The sequence below is a fragment of the Grammomys surdaster genome, unplaced genomic scaffold (assembly GCF_004785775.1).
Source record: "Grammomys surdaster isolate TR1022 unplaced genomic scaffold, NIH_TR_1.0 242, whole genome shotgun sequence".
Lineage (NCBI taxonomy): Eukaryota > Metazoa > Chordata > Mammalia > Rodentia > Muridae > Grammomys > Grammomys surdaster.
The window spans coordinates 8,609,420-8,634,583 of record NW_021604687.1 but is presented as its reverse complement, the minus strand read 5'-3'; the positions used below and the strand labels follow the sequence as shown (position 1 = coordinate 8,634,583).

The following is a 25,164-nucleotide window of genomic DNA, read 5'->3' as shown; positions in this document are numbered from 1 at the left end:
ACAGTGGAGTGGTCTTGTGGGAGCCCTGTTGTTCCCTGAAAGGGATTCTGCCTTATAGTGAGGCCTGATGGTCAGATGGTAGGTCTGAGGAGGACCTTAGGGCAACCACCCTCTTCTGCACATCCACTCATACGCTAGCTAATCAGAATCAGACCAGTTAGCCTGAGTTTAAAATCTGATAACAATGTTTATGATACAGTGGGGATACAAAGACCTCATTAACCAAAGACTTCTGTTAAGGAACAAAACCTGGCATTACTTCTTGGACATGTAGAAAGACTAGATGCTCTGCTGCCCTTGGGCAGGAGGAAAAGACAAATGATTTCATCCTGAACAGATAAAAATAGCAATGACCAGCAGGTACAAAGCAGTGAGAGAGAATGAAAGATTATCATAGCTTAGCACAGAATTAGGGCTAACTAGCCAAATGGTGGCGGTGCATGTCACTCATTTATAAAGACAAACAAAAGCTGTGACTGATTCCTGCATGTGTGAAAGGCTCAGCACCACCAGCCTAAATCTCTGGGGCCCTGGAGAGAACAACCCCCTTCCGTGTCACTGTCCAGGAAGGTGTGGCTTTTCAGTGACTTGTACCTTGTGGAGGAGGTATGTGGGACATGACAGCCTTCTGTCCTCCAGGGCTGTACAGCAAAGGGGAATAAAGCAAGCTGTACCTTCTCATAGCACATCAGGGACCAGAAGTTCAGCACTGAGGATGGCAGGGTGGCTCTCCTGGGGACTCAGGAGGAAGGAAAGTCCAGTCTGGGATCTCTCAGTCTCTCAAGGTGTTTCCCTACTCAATAGGAAGGATTCTTGCCTGCTGAATGTAACATCTTAGTCCATTCCTGGGATCACATAGTTGTGGCCTTGTGTGCCCATGCTTCTCCCCTCTTGCTATAAGGGTACCCATCACATGGGCTTTAAAACCCATCCTAACATAGGACCTTAGCCTAACCATGCCTGTAAGACCTTTTTCCAACCAAGTCCACACATGGAGGTTAACATCAGGACCTGAGTATATGCTTTATGGACACGACTCTACCATCAAGCAGAAAGAGCTGGATGAGCCGGACACTACAGTGGTTCCATGGGGTAAGTGGGCTCATCTTCCATTGTGCCTTCTTGCAAGGTATTCTTGAGTGGGAGGTAGGTGGGGCTGAGCCCAGTCTCATTGCTGCTCAGTCTCTCCTGAGGTTGAGTAATTCTGGGGTAAGCACTGTCTCATGAGGGCTGGAGCTGAGGTTTCCCGCCATCCCTATTGGCCAGAGGCACCCTCTTCCTCCTTCTGCATGATGTCCCTATGAGAACAGGCCTTAACATGTGCCCTGATGGCTCCTCATGAAACGCCATGCTCTTCCCTACCATCCCCAACCTGTCTGGGTGTGTGGTTGCATGTCATGTGTCCTTTATCTCTGACTGACCTTTGAGTATGTTTCTGGCACATGACTGTCTCTTGCCATTTGGCAGGACTACTTACTTCTACAAGTCTGGCATCAGACATTGCGCTAAAGTCTAAATACACAATGCATCAAACCTTGGATTTGGTAATTCTGTCACACTCAAAACAAGCTGTCAAAACCGTCTGGCATGACTTATCCTTAATAAATCCCTCGTCATAAGAATTGTGTGGCTCCACAAATCATGAGAAGAATGGAGGATAATGAGGGAAATGCTTAAAGGATTGCCCGTTTCCCCGGGGACAAAAGGGAGCTGTGTGGCACAATGGGCAATACCATGCCCTGGCACAGAAGCAGCTAGAACGGATGTGCTTTGGCTTTGAGTTGTTTCTTTGAAGGAAATCAAGGGTGCCAATTATTTTGGAAGAAGAATGAATCCAGCATGCTGTTCTGGAGTTGTGGCCATTGGACAAGTGCCCAGAGATGGTTGGAACTGGCTTGCTGTGTGAATGGCCAAGGGAGGGTACGGGGCAGTGTCATACTCTTCAGAAGTACCTGGTACCCTCCAATAATCTAAAGAGGTGCTCTCCTCCGATGCTCAGAACCTTTAGCATCTGATTGACCTGGCTTATCTTCTGCCTTCAGTATGTAAACTAGGCCTGTGACCCTGGACAAGAAATCTGTTTCCAGAGGCTGTTTCCCCTCTGTGGAGAAAAAAAAATGAATGATTAGGGTGGAGACTTTCAGAGGTGCCTGATCCTGTTGTCTCCCCATTGCACCCCCAAGACAGTCAGGGGACTTTAGCAAGGGAGGAGTCCAGGGGAATAAAACCACTGAGAGTTTTCTCAAGGGTCCACCCAGTGGAGTGAGTGACAAGTAGGATATCATCATACCTAAAAAGCTCTTCATATGACTCTGGTTTCTTGGCCCATATTACATGTGACCCTCACTTCTTCAAGTATGCCCATGAACTGATGGGAAAAATTCCTTAGGCCATGCCAAGATAAGCAACTTGGTGCTCTCAGGCATCCGTGTGTGCATGAATACATGCGCATGCATGCATGTGCATACGTGAGCATTTGTGAGTATGTAAGTACGTGTGTGTTTGTGTGTGTGCATGCATGTGCACAAGTGTGTCTGTGTGCACATGTGTGTGCACAGCCATGTGCATGCATATGCATGCTGCACAGGTGTGGAGCGACAGGTGTGTCTTCCAGGATAGCAGTGCTGTTTGGTTTCCAGAGGAGAGAGGAAAATGCAGCAGGAAGATAGGGTGACATCACAGTTGGGGTAAGGCATGTTATACTTGGTACAGGAGCATGCTGAGGAGCAGAGTGTGAAATCAGCTGAAGAGGAGCATGGCATCAGAGCAGGGTTGTGTAGTATAACCTGTAAAGACTGAGGGTGTCACCAGCTCCAAGGTGCACCCAACTGCATCTCTTAGCTTCAGACAGTATGTAAGTGAGCAGAGCTGTACTTAAGTGGACTGAAGATGTATCTTGGTGTAGAGCTCTTGCCCTGGGTTTAACACCCAGTACCACAAAAAAGAACTTTTAGATGCTGAAATGTAAGCTTTACACCCTCCCCTACTGTAAAAGTATCTCTTCCACAGCACTAGGTGACTTTTTCTACTCTTCATAAATACAAAAAGCTGCTCTTAGCTCAGAACTCCCCATAAGAAGTCTGTGGCCAGGGCCCTGCAGCAGGGAAGAACACCCTCAAGGCTATGCGCTCTGCATGTGATTTCAGGCCCAGGCCATGGTTCTCGGGACAGGGTCCCCTTCATTTTGCTCACTGCCATGACATCTGCCTAACTCCATGTCTACCCTTCTTGGGACATAGTGACCAGGTGGGACCTCCAGGCCCATTTCAATTGACTTTCTATCCAGACTAGATCTTTTCCCATCATTCTTTGGTCCCTGTCATAGTAAGAAGCTTGGTCTCATCAATAGAAATGCGCCACTGGTCTTTGTCTCCATCATCCCTAGCCCAAATAGAGATGTATCCAGTGTACTTGGCCTTTACCAATCATGGTCCCTCACACAATCAAGAGTCCTCTCACCTGGAATAAATTAGCTCAGTACGAGCTGGCAGGGGGAGTGTACTGTCCCAATGCGGTATCAAGAAGGAAGGTTATCTTAGGTCTCTGGGGAGATTGTACTGTCCCAATGCAGTGTCAAGAAGGAAGGTTATCTTGGGTCTCTGGGGAGATTGTACTGTCCCAATGCAGTATCAAGAAGGAAGGTTATCTTAGGTCTCTGGGGAGATTGTACTGTCCCGATGCAGTATCAAGAAGGAAGGTTATCTTGGGTCTCTGTTGCTGTGTTAACGCATGGTGTGCAAAAGCAACGTGGGCAGGAAAGGTTTATTTCAGCTCACAGTTCCACATCCCAGTTCATCACTGGATGAAGTGTGGACAGGAACTCAAGGCAGGAACTTAAACAGAAAACCATGGAGGATGCTCCTCCTGGCTTGCTCCTCCTGGCTTGCTCCTCCGGGCTTGCTCCTCCGGGCTTGCTCAGTTTACTTTTTTACATCCCCCAGGACCACCTGGCCAAGAGTATAACCACCAACAATGGGATGGACCCTTCCATATCAATTAATAAAGCAATAAAATGCCCCTACAGAAATGCCTACCAGCCAATCTAAGGAAGCATTTTCTCAATTAGAAGTTCCTCTTTCCAGGTATGTCTAGGTTTATGTCGATGTTTTCTCTTGGAGTTACTACCTTAAATAGTGCAGGAAGTGTATATGGATAGAGACATTTGAATAGGCTTCACATCTGTTACCTGAAATAAATCACTAAGGTGAACCATCTGGTTTGCTGGGACAATGGATACTGTCACTAGGGCTGAAGAATCAGCTGTGATTGCGAAGAGACCAACATACAAATAAGCATGGTAATGAATTGTGTGAAGGGCAAATATGGTGACCACTGGCTACTTCCCAGAGATACTGAGACAGGTCTTCAGGGGAGCCCATGCAACTACTCAGACAGCACAGAAGGCAGTAAGTACCTAACTCTGTCTTTCTCTGTCTCTCTGTCTCTGTCTCTCTATCCCTTCCCTACCTTCTCACTCCTTCTCAGCTTGATTAAAGAGAGTCAGCATAGGTGGAGGACTAGGAAGTCCCAGTTAGTGACTTGCTGGTGGCTATCCCTCTCCAGAGTGGAGGAAGCCACCAGAAAGGACCTGATCACTGTTTTAGTTTATATTTGCATTCTGACATCTGTTAGCCAAGTTCCCTTTTGAGTCTTTACCTAGAGTGACAGCATTCAAGGCAGCACATGGGGACATGCATGTAATACTGAGGATCCCTGTTCCTGGTATCTACAGCTAGCAATATGCCAGGAGAAAAGAACCTACCAGGAGAACATATCACATGCACAAGAACACTCAGAGCACCGTTATTGATAAGTTTTAAATGTTATCATCACTCTAAAAATCTCCAAGTCAAGGTACTGGGTAATGAACCCTGAACTTTGAGGGAGGGAACTCATAGGGTTTTTGTTTTGCTTCGCTTTGTGTGTGTGTGTATGTGTGTGTGTGTGTGTGTGTGTGTGTGTGTGTGTATGTCTGTCTATCTGTCTGTCTGTCTGTCTGTCTGTGTATCTATGTCTCAGCACACACTTGTCACAGCACACATAAAGAAGTCAAAGACCTCTGTTTTCTCCTTCCACACTGTGGGTCTGGAGGATTGAACTCAGGTCCTTAGGCTTGGTAGCAAGCACCTTCACCCATTGAGCTACCTCGCCAGGCCATGAGCTTCACCTCATGGAGTGTTCTGCTAACACAGTTGCAGACTGTGGAATGACACAAGTGTCTGGCTCACTGCTTCCCTGTGGGATGCAGAGCGGAGCCTTGGGATTACAGCCTTGGAAGGAGCAGGTTGTTTCCTTGGATGTTGATGATTTGAGTGGACTTTCCTCTTCGTGTCTGGATCCCATCGCTGGAGTAAACACATGTGTTTTATTAAATTCTTGGGTGGTGAAGACGTTAAGACATTAACTATGTGACATACAACTGCTAATGGTTCCAGAAGAGGTCAACAACAAGGTCAGAAGTTATTTAATGAGGACAGATGGGTCTACTCATACAGCTGCCTTTTGTTGGGGACACAGACATAGACCGGGTTTGTCCCTGTTGTTTTTTTCCTTTGCTTGTTCATTTATTTTTGAGATAAGTTCTCATTATGTAGCCTTGGCTGGCCTGGAAACCACTAGGTAGACCAGGTTGGCCTTGAATTCATAAAGGTTTGCTTTCCTCTATCTCCCTAGTGCTGAGATCTAAGATGTCTGCCTTATATTTTACACTCACCTTAAACCTGAGGAGATGCTCCCTAGTATAAGAGAGCCAAGAGAATCCAAATAATCCACCAGTAGGATCCCTAGGGGCTCACCTACCCTTTCCTATTTGTGATTGAACCTGTCCCGTCATGACCTGGTATTTCTGAGACAAACTTCTGAGTTAGGAAGAAGCACAGCAGCCTAACGTTAAACATCAAGCCCATGTCTCAACTCCAGTCTGGAAGGACCAAGCCTGCTGAGACTGTCCCGAGGCAGACATGGCTGGCCACACTGTGGGCTGAACAGGAGAGCCCCCAGACAGCCATGGCTTTGCTTAAGGTCATAGCTGTTTCAATCAGTTCCCAGAAAACCCTAGAGGTGTCTCTGAGGTCTGGTGTAGGTGTGAACTTTACTTTCCTTATTTATTTTACTCCTTTGATCCTTTTGGATTTTTAAAGAGAAATAAAATGCAAGTGTTATTCTTTGTACTGAGAAATGTTTTTAAAGAAAGTTGTCTCAGATAGGCACAGTAGATACAACTGTATGGAAGCCCTTGGGAGGCTGAGGCAGCCAGGATATAAAGACAGATTTTAAAAGATAAAAATAGATAGATGATAGATGAGATAGATAAATAGATGATAGATAGATAGATAGATAGATAGATAGCTGGATAGATAGACAGACAGACAGACAGACAGACAGACGGAAAGAAGAGCTTTCTCTCTGTGATCTCCAGGAATCAGGACACATGGCTGGCCTTTGGAAGGAGGCTGACTCCATTATCCTGTAGGAAGGTCTCAGTTCAGCCCAGTCTGAGGCCTTTTCTCCCCCTGCTTGTAGTTATGAAGATAGCTTGCCCAGAAGCAGGATCGTGTGGGTGACCCAGGGAGTAGATCAGCCTCTCTGCTCACCAAGACTCCTATCATGTGATGGGGATCAGGCCTCAAGTCAGTGACCTGAGTTCAGAAGCTCTGCTGTCCACAGATTCTTTGAACAGGGAAATGAACAGTGCAGGAATACATCAGAGAAAGGTATAAGGCCTGTGCTAACTCTCCAGGGTGTTGTCAGGCTCAGCTGGGGGTGGGGCTAGGAGCTAGCCACTCATTCACAAAACAGGAGCTTGTTCTTAGGCTGGCTGTGAAAGAGCCTCCTGAGCTGGGGGCTTTAGACTGGGATGGGGGTAAGGAGGCCAGGTGATCAGGGACTCTCATGAGAGACTCCAGCATTCTCATGAGGGATGGGAGCCCAGTAGGCATGCTGCCTGCAGATGTCAATAGCCCCACCCAGAAGCCAGCCACACAACGCCTTCAGGTTTATTGTCAGCTAAGAGGCCAGTTGGTGCTCTCTGCATAATTTGTCTGTATGTGTGTTCAAGTGTCTGTGTGTGTGCAAGTGTGTGTGTGAGTGTGTTTTATGTGTGCATGTGTTGACTGTGTCTGAGCAGCTGTATATGGGTGTGTAACATGCCTACATGTGTGTGAAAGCATGTCTGTGGATTTGGGAATAGATGTTTGCATGTGCTTTCCCTCTGTGGATATGATACACCTTTACTTGTTACTCAGGTCCCAGACCATCTTCCTCTTAGATTAACAGGCTTCACCGGGCAATCTCACCACATCCTTGCCACGTGCCCATGGCACAGAAAAGACAAAGTAGCTATGCAGCTACCCATTTCCTACGCTGGACCATGTTTGGCCTGACTGGCTCAGCAGATGGCTCAGGCAGCCACTGAGAGGTCTGCAGTGACACTGAAAGGCAAGGCTGGGCTGGGAAGAATCTGCAAGCTGAGGGGGTGGCATTAGTACTTGGCAATCTTGGGCAGCCACACATAAACATGGCCACATTACCACCATCCAACGCCCACTGGGAACATAGCCTCATTAAAACATTTGATTTCAGTGTTAACTTAGAATCACGAAGAGTCTTTAGGAAAATATGCATTTGGGGCTGGAGTGATGGCTCAGCAGTCAACAGCACTGGATGCTCTTTCTCGGGGCTGGGTTCATTTTCCAGGACCCACATGGCAGCTCATAATTTTGCCCTCTGTGGGCACACATGTATATACCCATACATATAAAATAAAATAATAATATAATTTTTAAAAGTTTGTATTTGTAAAATGCATTTGTCTGCAGTATAGATAAGGCCCAGTAATTGTTTGGTGAATGAATAAGCAAATTCTTTTTATTTTTATTTAAATTTTGACCGTTTAAGACCGAGTACTGTAGCTCAGGCTACTCAGAAACTTACTATGTAGCTCAGGCTAGTCTCCAACTTTGCTCAGCCTTAAGTACACAGTTTTGTCTTCCGCTGGTCTGCAACTGGACACTCTGACTTTCTCCTAGAAGGGATCTTCACTGCTAGGTACAGGACAAAGCTAAGCACATGATGACAGTATACCTGGCTTTCAGGATCTCACATAGCTTGGAAACTGGCCCTGTTTTTAACATGGGTAGCTGTGCATATCATTTTTTTGTCATATGTTCAAAACTTAATAGGTTTAAAAAAGTAGCAGGGTATTTTTGAATGAGAAACCTAATAACAGTGCCAACTTAGTACTTGATAGTGAGAAAAAGATACATAACCTTTGTAACTGTAGAAATCAAATCGAGTCAGGTGGCTGCTGCCATTCAGAGATCGCCAAGGCTGTTCCACAATATGTGTTTTTAAAACTCTCTTCTGCCATTGTTAAGTTGAAGATAACTTCAATAATAATAATAATAACAATAATAATAATAATAATAACAACAGTAAATGTAGCTGGAGTCTGGGGGGAAATTCCCTAAATCACAGTGTTCTCCTTTTGCTACTATTTTGCAACTCCCTAAGAAATGCATGTTACTGATCGATAACCTCATACTCCAATGACGAGGACAGAAAACACTTGCAAAGATAGTCTTTCAAATCAGAAAGGCTTGTTTCCATTGTTCAGATTGTAAGGTATGTTTTTTCTTTAAAGGCAAGGATACTGTAGTGACTGCCGAGCCTGTGTAGCCCACAGACCTACCTGTACAAACAGGAAATTTGTGGAATCTTGATACACCAGTAATGAGAATTTTGTGTTGCTCCAGCTGCTTTCTAAATATAGTACCAGAAAAAGTCTCTTATTGGTTTGGTTCAGAAGTGACTAATTTTTTTCCCCTGCTATGTACGATACTGGAAATCCATCAACTTTTATTACTTCTAATCAAAATGATTTCCTTTAGAATAGTAATCATAATGTCTTATAAAACCAAATAGTCAATGCAATTTGCATACTAAATGAAGGAGTGTTATACAACAAACTCATAGTCAATTAACACATAGGCTAATTATGTCTCATCAGCCTACAAGAATTTCTGAATCCAAGTCTGAGTGAGGTAAGGTCCTGTAACTTTTCGAATCTAAATATTGACTTTTAACCAGTATCAGTGATGCCTCCATTCTTTTCAAATGGAAAGTTTCCTGTTAAACTGTATCCAGTATTTGCTGTAAAGACACACTAATAATTGCAACATTAACCATCCCTCAAGAAAGGAAAACCTTTGCAACAATATGAAATTATCAGCCACTAAGCAGGTTAAATGCCACCTTCCTGTCTGAAGGAAAAGTACAAAACAACCATGAAGATGAATGAAGTTTATTGGCGACTGTCAGGCTGTGATGGCAAAGAGGAATCCATCACAACGAGCGTCTACACGTCCATTGTGCTGTGACATAATTGTATTCCTGCCTGGTTGTGATAGCTATCAAGCAAGAAATTTGCTACAAGATTAACAGAGACACAGTAATGAAAAAACATGGAGCATGCTGTAATTGGCTGGTACTAAAGTGTAATCATAGTGGTTTATACCGAACTCCCTAGCTGCAGACTCGTGGACAAATCCAAACCAGAATTTTCGGGTACTTTCCTTCAGTTTCTAAGTTGTGGTCTGGGTACCTCCCACCCCAGTTCCCCTGGCTCACTTCACAAGCCAGTGGTCAGGAGAAGGGGGCAGGGGTGGATACTGCATATGCTACATGTGATTTATGAGTGTAGGAGGGCTTCAAAACTGGGAGATGCTGGCTTACTTCGATTGTGATGCCCCAGAATAGTGAGGAAAAGATCCCAGATCACTTTTACATTTCTAATACGCTATAGGAGCTCTGTAAAACAGGAAGAAAACTGTTCCAGAAGCATGAACCCGTTCTCTACCGACACAGCCGGAGTGACGGCGGCCTGTTCCATTCATATTTTAATGAGGCCAGTATCTCTGAGACAGTCCTTGCCCGTGGAGGCGAGGTTCCTGGAAGATCACAAAGGGAGTCGCTTTATTGACAAGTCCTATTCAAAACCTTCACTGTGTACAAAGAAAGACTTGGTTCTTATTCCACTTGTCTCACTACTTACTGCACTCTTAGAATCCGAACAATTGGGGGGGGGGGTCAATTATTCTATGAACAGTCTTTAAATATACCAAAGGTGGTTCAGCTGAGAACAGTCATAGTAATGTAAGGTTAATACACGTGTAAAGAGCTGTGATGGAAAACGTCTTTTAAAAATATTTTCCCAATACACGATGCTCGGGGATTTTAAGATCAAAATTTTGTGAAATGACCTCAGCAGCATCACGTTGGGAGGGTTCCCTTTCCCCTTCCGGAGATGCTTATCTAGCATCCTGTAAGCCTTCAGCGGCAACTGCGCCTGATTTTAAAGACTCCTGCAAAAAGGCTAGCTAGCCATTCAAAAGCTGTCAATCTTCAGACTTAAAAACGGCAAAACAAAACCTGTAGAAATTCACACACACACACACACACACATGCACACACGCATGCACACGCACAACTATTTGTGCTTAAAGCAGGGCACACTGCCTCCCTGTCCAAAGGTGTGAGGTTTTACTTTAAAACAACTCACCCTTAAGCCCACTGATGATTTTAAAGTGAAGGACTGTTTTCAAAAAGTGCAAACCCAGATTTTTGTTTTTTAAGTAAAAGCTTTCAAAAGTAACGTTTCATGATTTTGCCTCAAACTTAGATGGCTCAGCAGTCTTCTGCACACAGCTCTGAGTGTTAGGTCAACTTGAAAAGGGAAGAAAACCACAACAGTTTCTAGGGAGGGGAAGAAATGCTTAGTGGGTGAGGACGTTCTTGACCTGGTAACCGGACTGGTCTTCCAGGGGCCCTCTTTCCTATGCCTAGGCCCTCCCACTCAAGGCCCTGCCCCCCACCCCATCCCCACCCCCACGTAGCCGGTTTGCTTTTTTAATGGATGAGGGAAGGAGGGAGTGAATTTCCTAGTTGCTATTAGGTTTTTTTATGAACGGCCCGACTTTCGCTGTGACTTAAAATCCTGCTTTATGGACAACTATGAACTGACACTTATATGTAACAGTTAAGGAAAGTTGCTCAACACTCCGGCATCCCAGAAAATGCGGGCCCTCGTTGTGTTAAAGGCCTGCGTTGAGTCTTTCACGTAAGAGTTCGCCTTTGCGATCTCGCGCCTTTCCCAGTGGTCCCTGGGAGTTTACCAGAGTCTATCAGCTCTCCGATTTTGAGTTGTGTCAGGAAATCTGTGAATTTCTTCTTTGCAACTTATAAAGCTTGAAAAGCACAAATAAAAATGCCACTTGTGTTTGAAAGTGGCATTGTAGAATCTTGGTTTTTCATCTGTAGATATTTATTTTTAATTTAGTGAATTTGGAAAAAAGAACTTGACACCTGCGGTGGAGTGTTCTCATTCTAGTTCGCAGACGCATTTAATTAACTGCTCTCGTGAAGCCAGGGCCTTGACAGTTCCCGGTGGCCTGAGGTTCGCCTGGGCCGCAGCAGGTGCGGGGCGGTGACCGGGCGCGGTCCTCGCGCTCTGTCCCAGCGCTCGGCGTAAAGTACGCGCCTGGGGTCGGTTCCTGGTGGACGCTGGGGGCGGCGGCGATCTGGGGGTGTTCCTCGCGGGCTCCGCCGCCTGCGCTTTCATATTAATTGCGGATCGACTTTGCAGCCAGATGGCGGGGAAGCGCCGGGACCCTTTGTGCGCCCTGAGCGCGCCAGTGAATGTCGCGCAGTCGTTGGCACCGGAAGGGTTCACACTGCGTGTGAAAGGGGACAAAGGGGGCTGGATATATCAACACTGCAGAAACCGAGTTCATTTGTCATGCAGCCCCTTTCAGTGCAGTTGTCATGCAAACTTCCTTCTTTGATCAGCAGAGGGTGGAGAGAGAGAAAGCGCGCAAAGCTGCGGGCCCGGCCGGGCGCCCTTGGCGGCTCCACGCCCCTTCCGGAAGGAGCCGCGGGGACCCGGCCTCCTGCACCTTGACCCGTCTAGACGCCGCACGAGGTTTTGTCTCAGTTTCCAAGGGCGCGGGGTGCTCTTTGACCCGCGCCCGGGGCGGAGGTGGTGGCACGGAGCCCAGCACGCCCCGGCAGGTCCCGGAGAGAGAGGGGCGCCCGGGACGCGCGCCAGCTGTTCCCAGTGCAAGCCGGGCCAATGAGGGGTGCCCCGGGCCCCGCTGCCCATGACCACCTCAACGTGGACCCCGCATAGCCACCTCGAGAAGTCCGGAAGGCGAGGGGGGCAGCGCGACGCGGGATGGGCAGAAGTGTGGCTTCCCCACAGAACTGACGCGCTCTGGACGCTCCCCTCTCCTCCCATTTTCTGTGCTTGAGCCTCTACTCAACAACTTTTTACAATGATATCCACAAGTGCCGCTTCTAGATTTTTTTTCTCTTACTGTCCACTGTCAAGCACGTTATTTACTCTAGAATTTAAGCTCGCTTTAAGCTGTATAAAGAACGATGCGGCTGCTTCCACTGGGAAGCCATCCTTTCACTCGTTCATTGGACCCGCGTGGGCGTGGGCAAGTGTCCTGGCTGGTTCTGTTCTTCTTGTAGGTTCCCCTGGCCCAGTCCGAGGCGTTCCTCATCGACCTTTTGGATAAAGTGTGTGTGCGAATGAACGATTACCAGCTGGAGGACGACCCAGTGACCAAGCAGAAGTATTTCAGGAGATATGCTCCGAGAAAGGGAGACAAAATATACAAAGAATATAAAAAGTTCTTCTTTTATTCTGATGCCTTCAGACCTTTGAAATTCGCGGTAAGCCCCCTTCAAAGAGCCTGTTGGGGTCCCTTTTTCCTGCCTGTAGTTACTCTTGAGTTGTTGATGAGCAGTGGACAGTCAGGCACGCTCACAAGCTCTGGTGTCCTGTGCTGCCCTACTGCTTAGTCTTCACTAAATACTTGGTGCCTTGGCTTGTGAGACATCTCAGGGATCATAGCATGCTTCAGTCAGTGGGGAGGCTGAAGGGAGTTTTATGGAAGGCACCTTATGTCCCCTGTCCTGGGGACATGGACACCGTTTGCACATTGCTTTTCTGGGTATTCTGCTGGTGTGGACTGAACACGGCCTTTCTTGTTGCCTAAGGAAGCAAGGGTTGTGGTTTCTAGGCTGAAATCCGTATGGAGGCGACAAATATGTATAGATAAATGTTGGAACAGTGGCCCCCAAATCCTTTCTCTCACCCCCACAGGCTTCTCAGGGAGAGTGTTTTCCTAGGGTTAATTAAAGTTTTGTAGTTTAGGTTAGGCTACACCAAGGCCTGGGGGTCAAGAGTTAAAGCCAATTTTACAAAAAGTTGACCTCTGTTCTGTCTTACTAGGGTGTGCCTTGCAAAAATACATTGCAATGTATTTTCCCTTAACGCTGTAGACTCACACAGAGATGGGCAGGCCTTGTTAAAAAAATTTATTAAGTTCACACAGTGGCCAAAATGTCAGGCTTGCTTCAGCCCCAACATGGGGATGTAGCTGACATTTGGAGATTTCATTTTAATTAAAAACTGAGGGCAACGATTCAGGGCTAAAAGCCCCATGGAACCTGGATGCGGATGCGAGCATGTTTGTCTTTCACAGGTTTTAAATAAACACATTATAGTGAAATTTAAATATTTTAAATGCCATTTTAAAATCTTAGAGTCTTGCTTAATGAACTTAGAGATGTCTCCAGTGGATGGCCATCAGTAAGTAACCTCACAATTCCAAAATAGGCTGCCTGGTAGTTCTTGAGAAATAACACTACACATAAAATTTAACACTTTCAGATCCTATGATAACTTTGTACTTCCTCCTGCCTGAAGTGTCATCTTGTTTTTTTTTTTAATTTTTTATTTGCTGTGGAAAGCAAACCCAAGATTTAAGCTAAGTTCCTAAAGGGTTTACAGAGAAACTTCCTTTGACCAGCAAGGCTCCCACCGGTCTCTGCAGCTAACCTGGCAGGTGCTGTTATGAAGGTAGAGGCACCTCAGTTGTTTCAAATTTTCAAACCACAAAGTGGATTACTATGTTCAATTGGAAGGGAACTGGTTTAAACATTTCTGGGAAATGTGGTCTTTAAAATGCTGAAGCACCGGAAAGAAAAGCTTTCTGTTACTTCCTGCCTGCTGCACTCCAGACTTTAGGAAGAAAAACAGCCATTTTCCTTCCTCCTCCTCCTCCTCCTCCTCCTCCTCCTCCTCCTCCTCATCATCATCATCATCATCATCATCCTCCTCCTCCTAGGTCTTGCAACACAGTGATCATTTAGTTAAGTCTCAGGAAAATGATACAATTAGCATTTCTGGATGAAGGTTACTCTTAGGATGTATCAAACCAAAAGGGCCAAGGAAAATGGGCTTCCTTGGTTACATGTTTTCCTGTGCTCAGCTACTAAAATGTCACTAAGTCTGTGCTAATAAGGGGCCCTGCCCATGTGTCTCTGCTCACACGTGTTGCTATTGTGTTTCTGCAGTGCGAAGCCATCATTGAAAAGTATGAGGATGAGATATTCGCACTGATCGCCCAGGAGGCACACCATCTAGCTGATATGCTGTGCAGTGAAAAATCAGGTACTGTGTCTGATGTAACACGTGCTCCCAGCCTCGCTTGCCGCCTCTCACTCAACCTTGCATAGCTCATCTACAGGGTAGCCTGGCTATCTCACTGCCAGCCCGGCTCTAACACAGGCTTCTGGGGATCAGAGCACTGTGCCAGAAAGGAGAGCTACAGAAGCCCAAGCCAGAGCCTTCCCTGCTGACTTTACTTCTCTGTTTTTGTTTTGTTTTGTTTTCAAATATTTTAGGCTTGACTTTACCACTGATTTTCAGTGCTGAGTGACCCCAAAGCCACAAATGTTAGATTTTTATATCCTGATCCAGAAAGGAATGTGTCTTTAATAGCTTAAGTATTTGTCCTAACAACCGAAGGTAGGATTTTTATTTTGAAAGAATAGTCATTAAGTTTGTTGCTTGTTTGGGTTGGGGGTTATTTGGATAGTTTTTCCAGATTCTTTTCCCCTAAAGTATCTTCATCTAAAATGTTTTTTTTTCTGTCCTAACACGTTTAAATAATACTTGCTTTATATTTTTTTGGCACATGAATGCCCACTTAGAAGATAGGAAAATAATGAACAGAAGGTTATCTACTATATGCCAAAGTAAAGCCGGTGACTACTAGCTAGCCTCTCCTCAGTGGCCTTGAGCACACCTCTGCTCTATTTTCACACATATCTGTACAGAGATAAGAATGGGCTGAGTCTGTTGAGCGGGGTTTCTCAGACATCTTTAAGACAATGAGTATGTTTATATGGAGACGGTGGTTTAACCCAGTGTAGTGCTCTGGAAGCCATGGGGACGCTTGAGGTCAAATTCAGCAAAGTATATACAAGCCAACATCAAATATGGTGCTCAAGTCCTTAAAGGGATATTACTGTGTGCTTGTAGCTACTTATTGATACCGTTAGAAGTTTCTAGATAAGAGGGCCACAAACCCACTAACAAGATAGTTCAAGTTTTCTTACTCTGGGTAGACAATAAGGTTGCTTTCTATTTAAAATTCCATTCCAGTGGGAGCTTGTAGAAAAATTCAGGAAAATGATAGAGAAGATTGTTTAAAAGCCTGAGATGTTTTATATAGTTATTTAATTACAGAAGCATGACATTCACATAAGTTCATAGCCATACTTCCCAAAGAAATTTTTTAAAGGTTTTTCAAACAATTCTGCTGAGATAAGTGTATGTCAGATATTAATACATATATGATGGGCAGGGTTTAAAATCTGTCTGCTAGTCTTCCTTGTAAACACCCGAACCAGCCATAGTCACCTGTGATAGACACCAGAGATGACCACATGAACACCCAAGCATTTCAGAAAGACCTGGGGGGTGGGGTGTTAGCCTCTGTCTCTGGGAGTCACTGCCTCTCACTTAAGCTTCTTGGGGAGGACTGTTCCCAGTTCAGCAATATGACTCAGCTTCAGTAATGTTAGCACCCCCTCTCCAGTTTCTGTATAAGTGTAACTGGAAATAAGAATGGAAACTATAGCCCTGGAGAATAAATCGAAGAGCTGTGTAGAACTGCTAACGTGAAAGTGGGGACACTAAATAACTCTGCATTTCATTGCTTTTCAACTCTTCCTCGCACCAGCTGGGCTACTCAGAGTCAACGGCAGTGCTGTGCCCCAGCATGGTGGACAGAATTCTCTCAGGCTGTGCTCCTTCACAGAGCTTGTGATGGATATAGCAGCTTATATGTAAATCAAAAACTGGAGGCAAATTAGTGTTTAACAGAGATGAAGCTCTCTGACCTATTATTGCCAGAAAAGAAATTAAAATAAAACACAATGATACCAGACAAGTCTCTAGTTCTAGAAATGTTTATTCTCTAAATAATTTTTTGTCTTTCTAAAACCAATAGGTGAATATTTTTCCTATTCTCAAGATAGCATCTTGAGAGTATGTAACGTATATTTATGAAGTAGTTATTTATGAAGTAGTTATTGGTTAATATACAATTACCTGTGTCTGACCTCTAACATACACACAGACACACACACATATATACACACACAGACACAGACACACACACACACACACAGAGAGAGAGAGAGGGAGAGAGAGAGAGAGAGAGAGAGAGAGAGAGAGAGAGAGAGAGAGAAGAGAGAGAGCACTAACTTGGGTCATATGGGCTCTATCTCAAGAAAAACAAATTGACAAATTCTAATGACTGGAAGAGTAGTAAAGGTTTACTACTTCTGTGATTTAACACAGAATGGCTTCAGACACCCATGGCATGAAATGTGACTCTCATGTCACAGAAAAACTCTTGGTGCCTTGACGTGCCATTTACGACACAGTACAGTGGCCTTCCTACCAGAGCAGAGTACCACCTGGATTTAAGAGATTCAGTGTGTCTTATGTTACATTACAGCTTTGCCGCTGTCTTATCTCAGCAATGTAAACTCTATCTCAGGGCTGTGTCCTGTATATATATGTGTATGCGGGCATAGGGTATGTAGGATTAAGTTGCCATCCTGAGAACTGGGGGAGTGCTTGTCTATTAGTCACAGGGAGGTAAATAATTATTTAGAAAATAGATGTTTTCATAACTAGAGATTTTCTGGACACTTACTTTCCATATCTAACAAACACACTGTCTATATGAGCTTTTCTTTTTCCCACTTTGTCTAGCTTGGCTCCCTTTCTTTGTAGCAGATGAGGCTAGTCTGGCTCTTCAACACACCAAGCCTCAGCCATTCATCCTCACACACAGATATATATGGGGAATGCTGGAGAGGACCCATCAACATCTCAGGGTGGCCATGTTTGAATTATGAAGTGCAATAGCAGGGAGATTCTCATAAACACTGCTGTCATCTGATGGGTGGGCACTGCCTGAATCTGTGGGTACCACTGTGGTGTCATGCAGTAGGCAGAAGGACCACTCAGCACACTCAATTCATGGTATATGGCCGGAGAGTCAGGCTATTTCTTCCCATTTCTTTTTCATAGACAAAGGAAAAGGGGGAGGGGGAAGTAACTTCACAAGGTTTCCCCATGGTATCTTCTGTGGCAACCCCAGCATCTCCAGAGAGTCACTTTGATATCTTAAATCAAAATGACTAAAACCATGATATAATACAGATTATGACTCAAAAATACACCTGTGTCCATAAAGGTGGAGAACATGAGGCTGTGGACTGTGAGTGGCTACACTGTATCCTAGAGATGAAAGGGTCTATTTGGAAACATAAATAAATATATTCTATATTGATCACTCTGTGCTAATATCCAATCACAACCTTTAGAAACATATTAAGAGAACTCCTGGTGTAAGATAGCAAATATCTAGAAATGGCTAGCTGACATTTAAGTGAGCGAGAATCTTCAGTTTTGTCTGACTTCTCAACCCAAGAGGGTAGATATAGACTCTAACACATAAAGGACTATGTAACAGCCTTTCTTAAATAGAACTGCTACCCATGCTTTCAAAAGGAAAGCAATGTGAATCAAAGTAGCTAGTGCCTCCCGAGTTCCACACCAGCATCCTCACCCATTCTGATTGTGAAATGCCCTGTGTACATCTCCCTTAATGCCCCCAATTCTGTGGAGGCCTGGAATGATGCTTGCTCAAAAAAGACTGGAAGATTGGATGAGAACAGTAGGGTTGGTTCATGAATCGTTCTGGAAACTGGGCTTGGGATCCAGGCAGGTGTTGGAAATGTGTTCCTTTCTAATTTTCCATATAATTACATTTTTTAATAAGAAAAACCTTTAAAACATGCTGCTGCTGTCATGGACTTTTCTGTGAAGAGAAAATGGCTCAGTGGCCTGGGATTTACTGGTTAGTGACAGCGTTACTCTTTTTCCAGATCTGTGTGGCACTCCTACCAACAATCCTGAACCCTAGGGGTGAGAGGAGTGGAGTCAGCCCGACAGGCCACTGTGCGCCTCCACATCGCGTGACTGCCGTGATAAGGAAGTTCATCTCCCTCTGCTGTACTTGTCTCATGCGTGATATTGGTTTGAAAATCTCTTGCTTGGCATTGTGACAACCCCCAGGTCTTCTCTAGGTGAAGAGAAGTTTATAAGACAGAACACCCCTTTGCATATTTGGATGGAAGCTGAGTTGGCAATAGAGCATTAAATCTGGCCGTGGGAAAAGGGTGAAGCTATTTCTTGAAGTCAGTAGGGAATTAAGGGTGGGTCCAAGCAAATGTGCCTGACACGTCCATACACGGTTTGCAGTTTCAGAAGAACTCAGTTTGATTTCTCAAATTCTTGACCAGCCACAAATTTTAGGCATTTGGTTGCAACTAATGCCATGGGTTGGTTATTCCAGAAGCTTCTGTGTGGTGCTTTTAAAGCCACCCCTCTCAATCAGGAATGGGATTTACAGATCTGGAAACTCTTAAAATTTAGAACTTTATCCCTAAGATTCAATAGAACAGATAAAAGAGTGTGAATACTTCTCACAGTGGAATGGCCATCACATCAGAGTTTCCTGGCCATGCCCTGAGCTCAGATGATTCTGAAGGGTATTGCATAGTGGGTTTCAAAACATGTGACACTGAACATATTTTTTGTCTTGCTTGAATCTCTCTTGGTTTTCTCCTCACTGATCATAGTGTGTAGATTTTCCTACTGGCTGATTTATCTCTCTTCTATGGGACTTTTATTTATGTATTTATATTTGGATGTGGAGGGAAATCCACCTTTACCATACTTACTGTAACAAAATGTAATAACAGTTTCTCCTGGGTGTTCTCATTGTCTCTGCTAAATTTGCATTCAGTGGAATTGAACTTTAATTATTCAGTGTGTGTGGGTACAGGTTACATCTGTTTAATTAAAGAAATTGTCATTGAAACTTGCATGAGTAATAGGCAAATATTTTACCAGAAGAGCTAAAATGGTTATTTACTAAACCATCCAGAAATGACACTATTTTCAGGTCATGCATTGGGCTCCTCAGCCAGATATAATATATATATCTCCTTATATTTGTAAAATTTTACCAAATTAAAGGAAGAGATTTCTATTGTTTTCCTTCCCCTTAGTCTTAACTCCTAATGTCACTTGTTTATCTGGGAATCTGAGAAAGCGTGTGCTTTTGCAATGTGTCTGTGGCTAGTTGTATTACAAGTCCTCTGTAACCCTGAGATTCTGTGCTCCAAACAGACAAGGAAGAAGAGATACAAGGACAGGCAAAGCCTCCCAGAAGGGAAGAAAAACATTATTTAAAGCATATTCTGAGCTATAGTGGGAGATATCACAAAAAGAGAGGGGAGACATGGTCCCTGTGTCTTATTTCTGTAACCTGTAAGATTAACTCGGCATTTGAGGTAGGAAGTCTTTTTAGCATTGTCTTACTTGGGCTTTATTAGGAAATGCACACTAGGGTCCCATTTCTTCAGATTTGCCCTTATGGGAACAAGGCTGAGAAGGTGGACTGTGAAGAAGCTTCCGGTATCAGGCTGCTTTTCACCTGCAGGAACCTTTGTGCAGATAGATCGTCAGACACTCGGCTTCCCAAATTGTCCTGGATTTCTCACCAAGCAGGGTCTTAGATCTTACAGTGGTTTGGGTGTCTCATGTCTCATATTTTTTGAAATTATTTTCCATATCTAGCTTGTTGAGCTCGTGTAAATGCCTATAGCTTACTGAGTTGCTGATTAAATCTTGGTTCGATTGAGAATTACCTGGAACCACTGTCTCTCTGCCTGCTTCCTGTGAGATGCCTGCTTTGATGGGAAGTAGCCATAGGAGAGAGAAGCTGTACTGGCTGCCATTCTCCTGACTTTAAAATGATACCAAATAATACAAAGTAAGATGAAAAGCCAGAGAAAACCACTCACCACTGAAAGCAAGCAAATGAAAGAAACCTCTAAGCAACAAGATGAACATTTCTTAGAGTTAACAAAAATCAACCTAGATCTGGGTCAAAAAATTAATAATAACACAATAACAACAGAAACATTAAAGTTCCTGGGAAGACAGGGTGAGTAATGAAAGTCAGGAAGAGGAAACCTGCGTTAAAGGCTGCATTTCCATGCTTGAGCCTGGATTCTCACAATCCACACACCAAACTGGCCAAAACAACATCTTCGTTTTGCAAGTTGCTGTTTGCTCAGAACAAGTCAAGACTGCTGAACCCATTTCACTGGAGAGTACAGAGGAGAACTGAGCCAAAGTACCAACAGAAAACATCTACCTTTACTGAGGCAAGTCCTAAGACACAGCCAAAGCAGGAGCTCTGACATGTTTCTCGGCTCCCATCCTTAGTCTGACGCATAGTTCCATGTAACAACAACAAAAGTTTAACTGTGTATCAGTCTCAGCATTCAGATTATGGTAGGGAATTGGGGGAAGTCAATCTTGTATATGTTTGTCGGTCTGCTCTTAAACTTGATACAAACTTGTGAGCTAATCTTAGAAATGTAAAAGGCCAATCAATAGAACACGGCATCATTTGGTACCTACATACAGTGAAGAACATTAAATTATTGCAATAAAACTATACTTATAAGAGACCAGTGTGGTTTTGTTATAACTTCCTGACTGCAGTATAATTCTCTTTATAAGTTGATTTGTTTTTAGACCAAGGAAAACGGTGAATAGAAAAGATCAAATGCAACAAAGGAAGCTGAAATATGGCCTGAGAATCATCTGGGAAAAGTTGCAGTATATGGCATGGTCTTGCTAGAGTGCTTCCTGCCCTGTCCTAGACATGTGTGAGGCAGGGGTTACAGTCATTCTTTGTCATCGTCTGTCTTGTGGGAAAGGTGATGATCTTTGTGTAATGTTGGTTAATTTACTTCCTGTTGTTTCTTCATCACTGGCAGGAGGTTTGCCTTAGAAGGGCAGTGTGTGGAGACAGTCTTGCTCCTCTTCTGATTCTCTGAGAAGTCCAGAAGTGAGTGGAAGAATGGGTAGTGGATAGATGCTTGGTAGATGAATGGATGGATGGGTCAGTGAGTGGGTAACTGGATGGTGGATGGATGGATGGATGGATGGATGGATGGATGGATGAGTGGATGAGTAGTTGGATGGATGGATGGGTCAGTGGGTAGGTAACTGGATGGATGGATGGATGGATGGATGGATGGATGGATGGATGGATGGGTCAGTGGGTAGGTAACTGGATGGTGAATGGATAAATAGATGGGTCAGTGGGTGAGTTAAATGGACAGACGTATAGGTCGGTGGGTAGGTAGATAAATGGATGGATTAGTGGGTGGAAGTGTAGACAAATGCATAGATTAGTGGGTAGATGGGTAGATAAATGCATAAGTAGAAAGAATCTTAGATATAAAGGTTAAAATACACAGAGAAATAAATAAAACTGGGAGAGGGGAAGCATATTTGGATCTTTGATGACCCTAGAAAGATCCTGGAGAAATGGTATCTTGGAAAGGTAAGTCCATGCAGAAAACACAGCATTCCTATACTTCTCATCTTGAAGAATTGTCTTCAAGATCATTTTGCAAAGAGAAAAATACTTTAAATTACAACAGAAATGATCCCATCTCAACAGTAAGATAGCTACAAAAATATTTTCAAACATTAACTTGCTAAATAACAAAAGTTCTGTGGAAGGTAGAATCTTGTACTGCATCAGGATCATGGGACACAGATCCTATCAGATCTTTTGTGTCCTCCAAACATAGCACAAAACAGAAGCCTGACCAGAAAAGTAAATGGCACAGTGGATGGCCCTGTTCCCTCCAGCCACTGAGTGAGAAAGAGCAGGGACCTGGCTGGTGCATATTCCTCCCAAAGAGCTGCTGAGGGGCTGACGTGTCCTCTAGGGGAAGCTCATCTCCCCCTGGTGAGGGATGAACATCTAATGTCAGCCAGTTGAGCATGGCTAGGACTCAGATCCTATAAGGCAGAAGTTAAACGATTGTTGCTAACTTTAAACATCATGATAGCAAGGCTGGCACTTCAAGCAGCACAACGTACCCCTGGCATTTTCTGTGATGGTTTGCCTCAGCAGCTTTCAGAGTGAGTGGGGATTTCTCCACAGTGCATTGTCTGAAATCAGCCGATAAAGGGAGACTGTAATCCCAAAGTGACACTGCAGTAACAGATTTCAGTCACCAAGCTTGTGGGAGTCCTCGCTATGGCTCTGCTGTTCTTCACCGGAAGACACGGCTGAAGCACTCCCACACCCCTGGGTTTCGGAAGAAAGCACAACACTAGGAAATAGACTCTTTGCTCCTAGTTAACAAAAGGTCTATTAAGATGGGAACTCTGATACAAAAGCAGGTCCCACACAGGGTAACAGATAATTAGAATAAAAAACAGATGCTTCAACTGCCTTAAATGTAATCAAAACCCTGATTAAGAATAGCCTAACATTAATGTGTCCAGTGTGAATGCATACTTTGTAAAGTGACACTCCAAATGGTGGGGAGAAGAGATGGCCAGTTAGTACTATCATTCGCCTAGTGGGTCCTAGCCTGGGAACCCATACCTGGCCTGGACTAAGGCTCATGCCATACCTAATCACGGACCAGTGGTGCATCTCTCTTAGCCAACCAGGAGGCTCAAGCTTCTTGTGAGTACCCACCAGTGGGATCGAAAAGTCCTTCTTCAGCTGAGCAGCACTGGGATGGAGGGAAGAGGTGAGTGAGTGGATGCTGGCCCCAGGCCCTCTAGCAGGGACCCAGCAGAGAGGGGGCAGAGCTCAGGGGAGGGGCTGTGTGGGGGGAAGCATGGAACTGAAAGCCTGAATACAGGTTCACATTGTTTCCGAGTCTTGCCCTTCTCTCTCCCAGTGAGTGGGTCTCCAGGCAAATCTCCACTCCCATTCTTTCTGTATGGTTCCCGATGATTGACTCCCAGACAAAACCACTTCCTCCTGTGCTCTACTCTCCTGTCAGGGCAAGAAGCTGGAAGAGGTGGAGGTCTGTCACAGCCATGCCTTCTACACAGTGGAGTCAAGGGCGGCGACAGGCAGAGATGGGGACAGTGGACAAGGAGTTAGGTCTGCCTATTTGTTCTCTGGGTCATCTGGATTTCCTTACCAACCCTCAGCCCCCTCTGAGCAGCCTGTGTCCTTGAGCAGGGGCTATTCTGGACGGTCAATAAGGGTCCCAAGGGAGCATCGTGGCTCAGACAAAGCCTTATCTGAAGGAAGAGTGATGAGTTGGGGGCTGGGTCCCTTCCCATTACTTTCTTATTGATTTACACCTCAAATCCCCAGTGCACACCTCTGGCGCCTCTCATAGGCTGCACTGTAAATCCAAGATTCACTGTGCCACATCTGGAGAAGGGCTTCTCCCCAAAACTATGGGATGAAGGGGATCCGCATCTCAAGGTAGACAGCTCACTTTGGGTTACTGCGTGGTAGATGATTGGTTCAGAATAGCCGCCTCTCCTCTCTTCACCCAATCCTCTACACAGATCTCAGGTGTCCACCATTCAAAAACATAAAATGTACCCTTTGTCCCAACAGCTACTTGATCACAAAAGCAGCCAGTCTTGTAATGTCCATGCTAGGTCCAGGATGAGAAAAGATCTCCAGGGGTCGGGAGTCTTCTGGTTAACCCAAGTATGCTAGCCTTGCTGTGGGAGGTGAGGGCAGGCAGGAGCAGAGTTCGGGGGAGAGACTCAGCAATGAGGAACTCCGCTGAGATGGACTTGATCCAGATCCATAGTGATGTGGCAGAGAGAGGTAGGTGGAGATTGGGTTGTAGCAAGAAGGATGGCCAGCTGGAATGCTGTGAGAAGCCTCCAGAGAAGCCCTGGTCCCTCTCGGGATGCAGGCATCAGGGGTAAGTGACCAACAGCTTACTGAGCACCCCAGTATGAGGAGGTGACAAACCCTTGGCATCTCTGGTTCTGACAAGAAGCAGAGAATGAGACCAGAGAGAGCAGGGGCTGCAGGCAGAAGAGAGGTTGCCTTAATCCTGTCTTTTAACCCTGAATGCCTTATTCAGGCTTTGTCCTTGCTGGGCTTCATACTGGTTGAAACGTCAAGTTACATGTATGCCTCTGGGCTCCATGGCAGGCTCCCCAACCCCAGGTAAGTCTGGGTTCCAGGAAGATGAGAAGTGTTGGGTTCCAGGCCTCTCGAAGGAATCACACAGAACAGCATAAGCTCCATGTTGGGAGGGTGGGTCCCTTTCTGCCAGTTGTGAATGAAGAGGCTGTTTCCTTCCTGATCTAAGACTCTCACAGCCTGACGGGGTAGAGCACAGAAGAGAAGCAAAACCCCTTGACTAGCTGGTCTGCCATGTATGGCTGTCTGACTCGGGGCCTGTAGCCAGTTGACCTCTGGTCATTCTGTCCCCTTTAGGCCATGGGAGTATCTACTATGGTGAGTGGGTTCTTGTATAGGACCTGAGTACAGGTTCCAGAACCTACATGGTGGCTTGCAACCATTTGAAACTCTAGTTCCGGGGACTGTGACACCCCCTCTGACCTCCACAGGCACTAGGTACATACATAATGCACACACACACACACACACACACACACACACACACTTATAGGCAAAAACACTCATACACATAAAATAGATCTAAAATGTTTAAAGCAATAATCAAATCTTAGACAAATAATAATAATAATAATAATAATAATAATAATAAAGCCTAGAGTAAGGCATGATGCACACTTGTAGTCCTAGCACTTGGGAAGCTGGGGCAGGGGCATTTCAAGATTGAGAGAAACCTTAGAAGTATAGTGAGACCCTAGACCCCCCC

General features: G+C 44.9%; 1 protein-coding gene across 1 annotated transcript in view; it reads left to right on the top strand.

Moving 5' to 3' along the window:
• Cnpy1 (canopy FGF signaling regulator 1) overlaps positions 1–20,978 on the top strand; it is a 34,971-nt gene extending 13,993 nt beyond the window's left edge. The window contains exons 2-4 of the mRNA XM_028774779.1: positions 12,532–12,735; positions 14,425–14,521; positions 18,322–20,978. Coding sequence (XP_028630612.1) covers positions 12,592–12,735; positions 14,425–14,521; positions 18,322–18,359 — 279 coding nt within the window. The 5' untranslated portion in view covers positions 12,532–12,591 and the 3' untranslated portion in view covers positions 18,360–20,978. The remainder of the gene's footprint in view (positions 1–12,531; positions 12,736–14,424; positions 14,522–18,321) is intronic.
• The last annotated feature ends 4,186 nt before the right edge of the window (positions 20,979–25,164 follow it).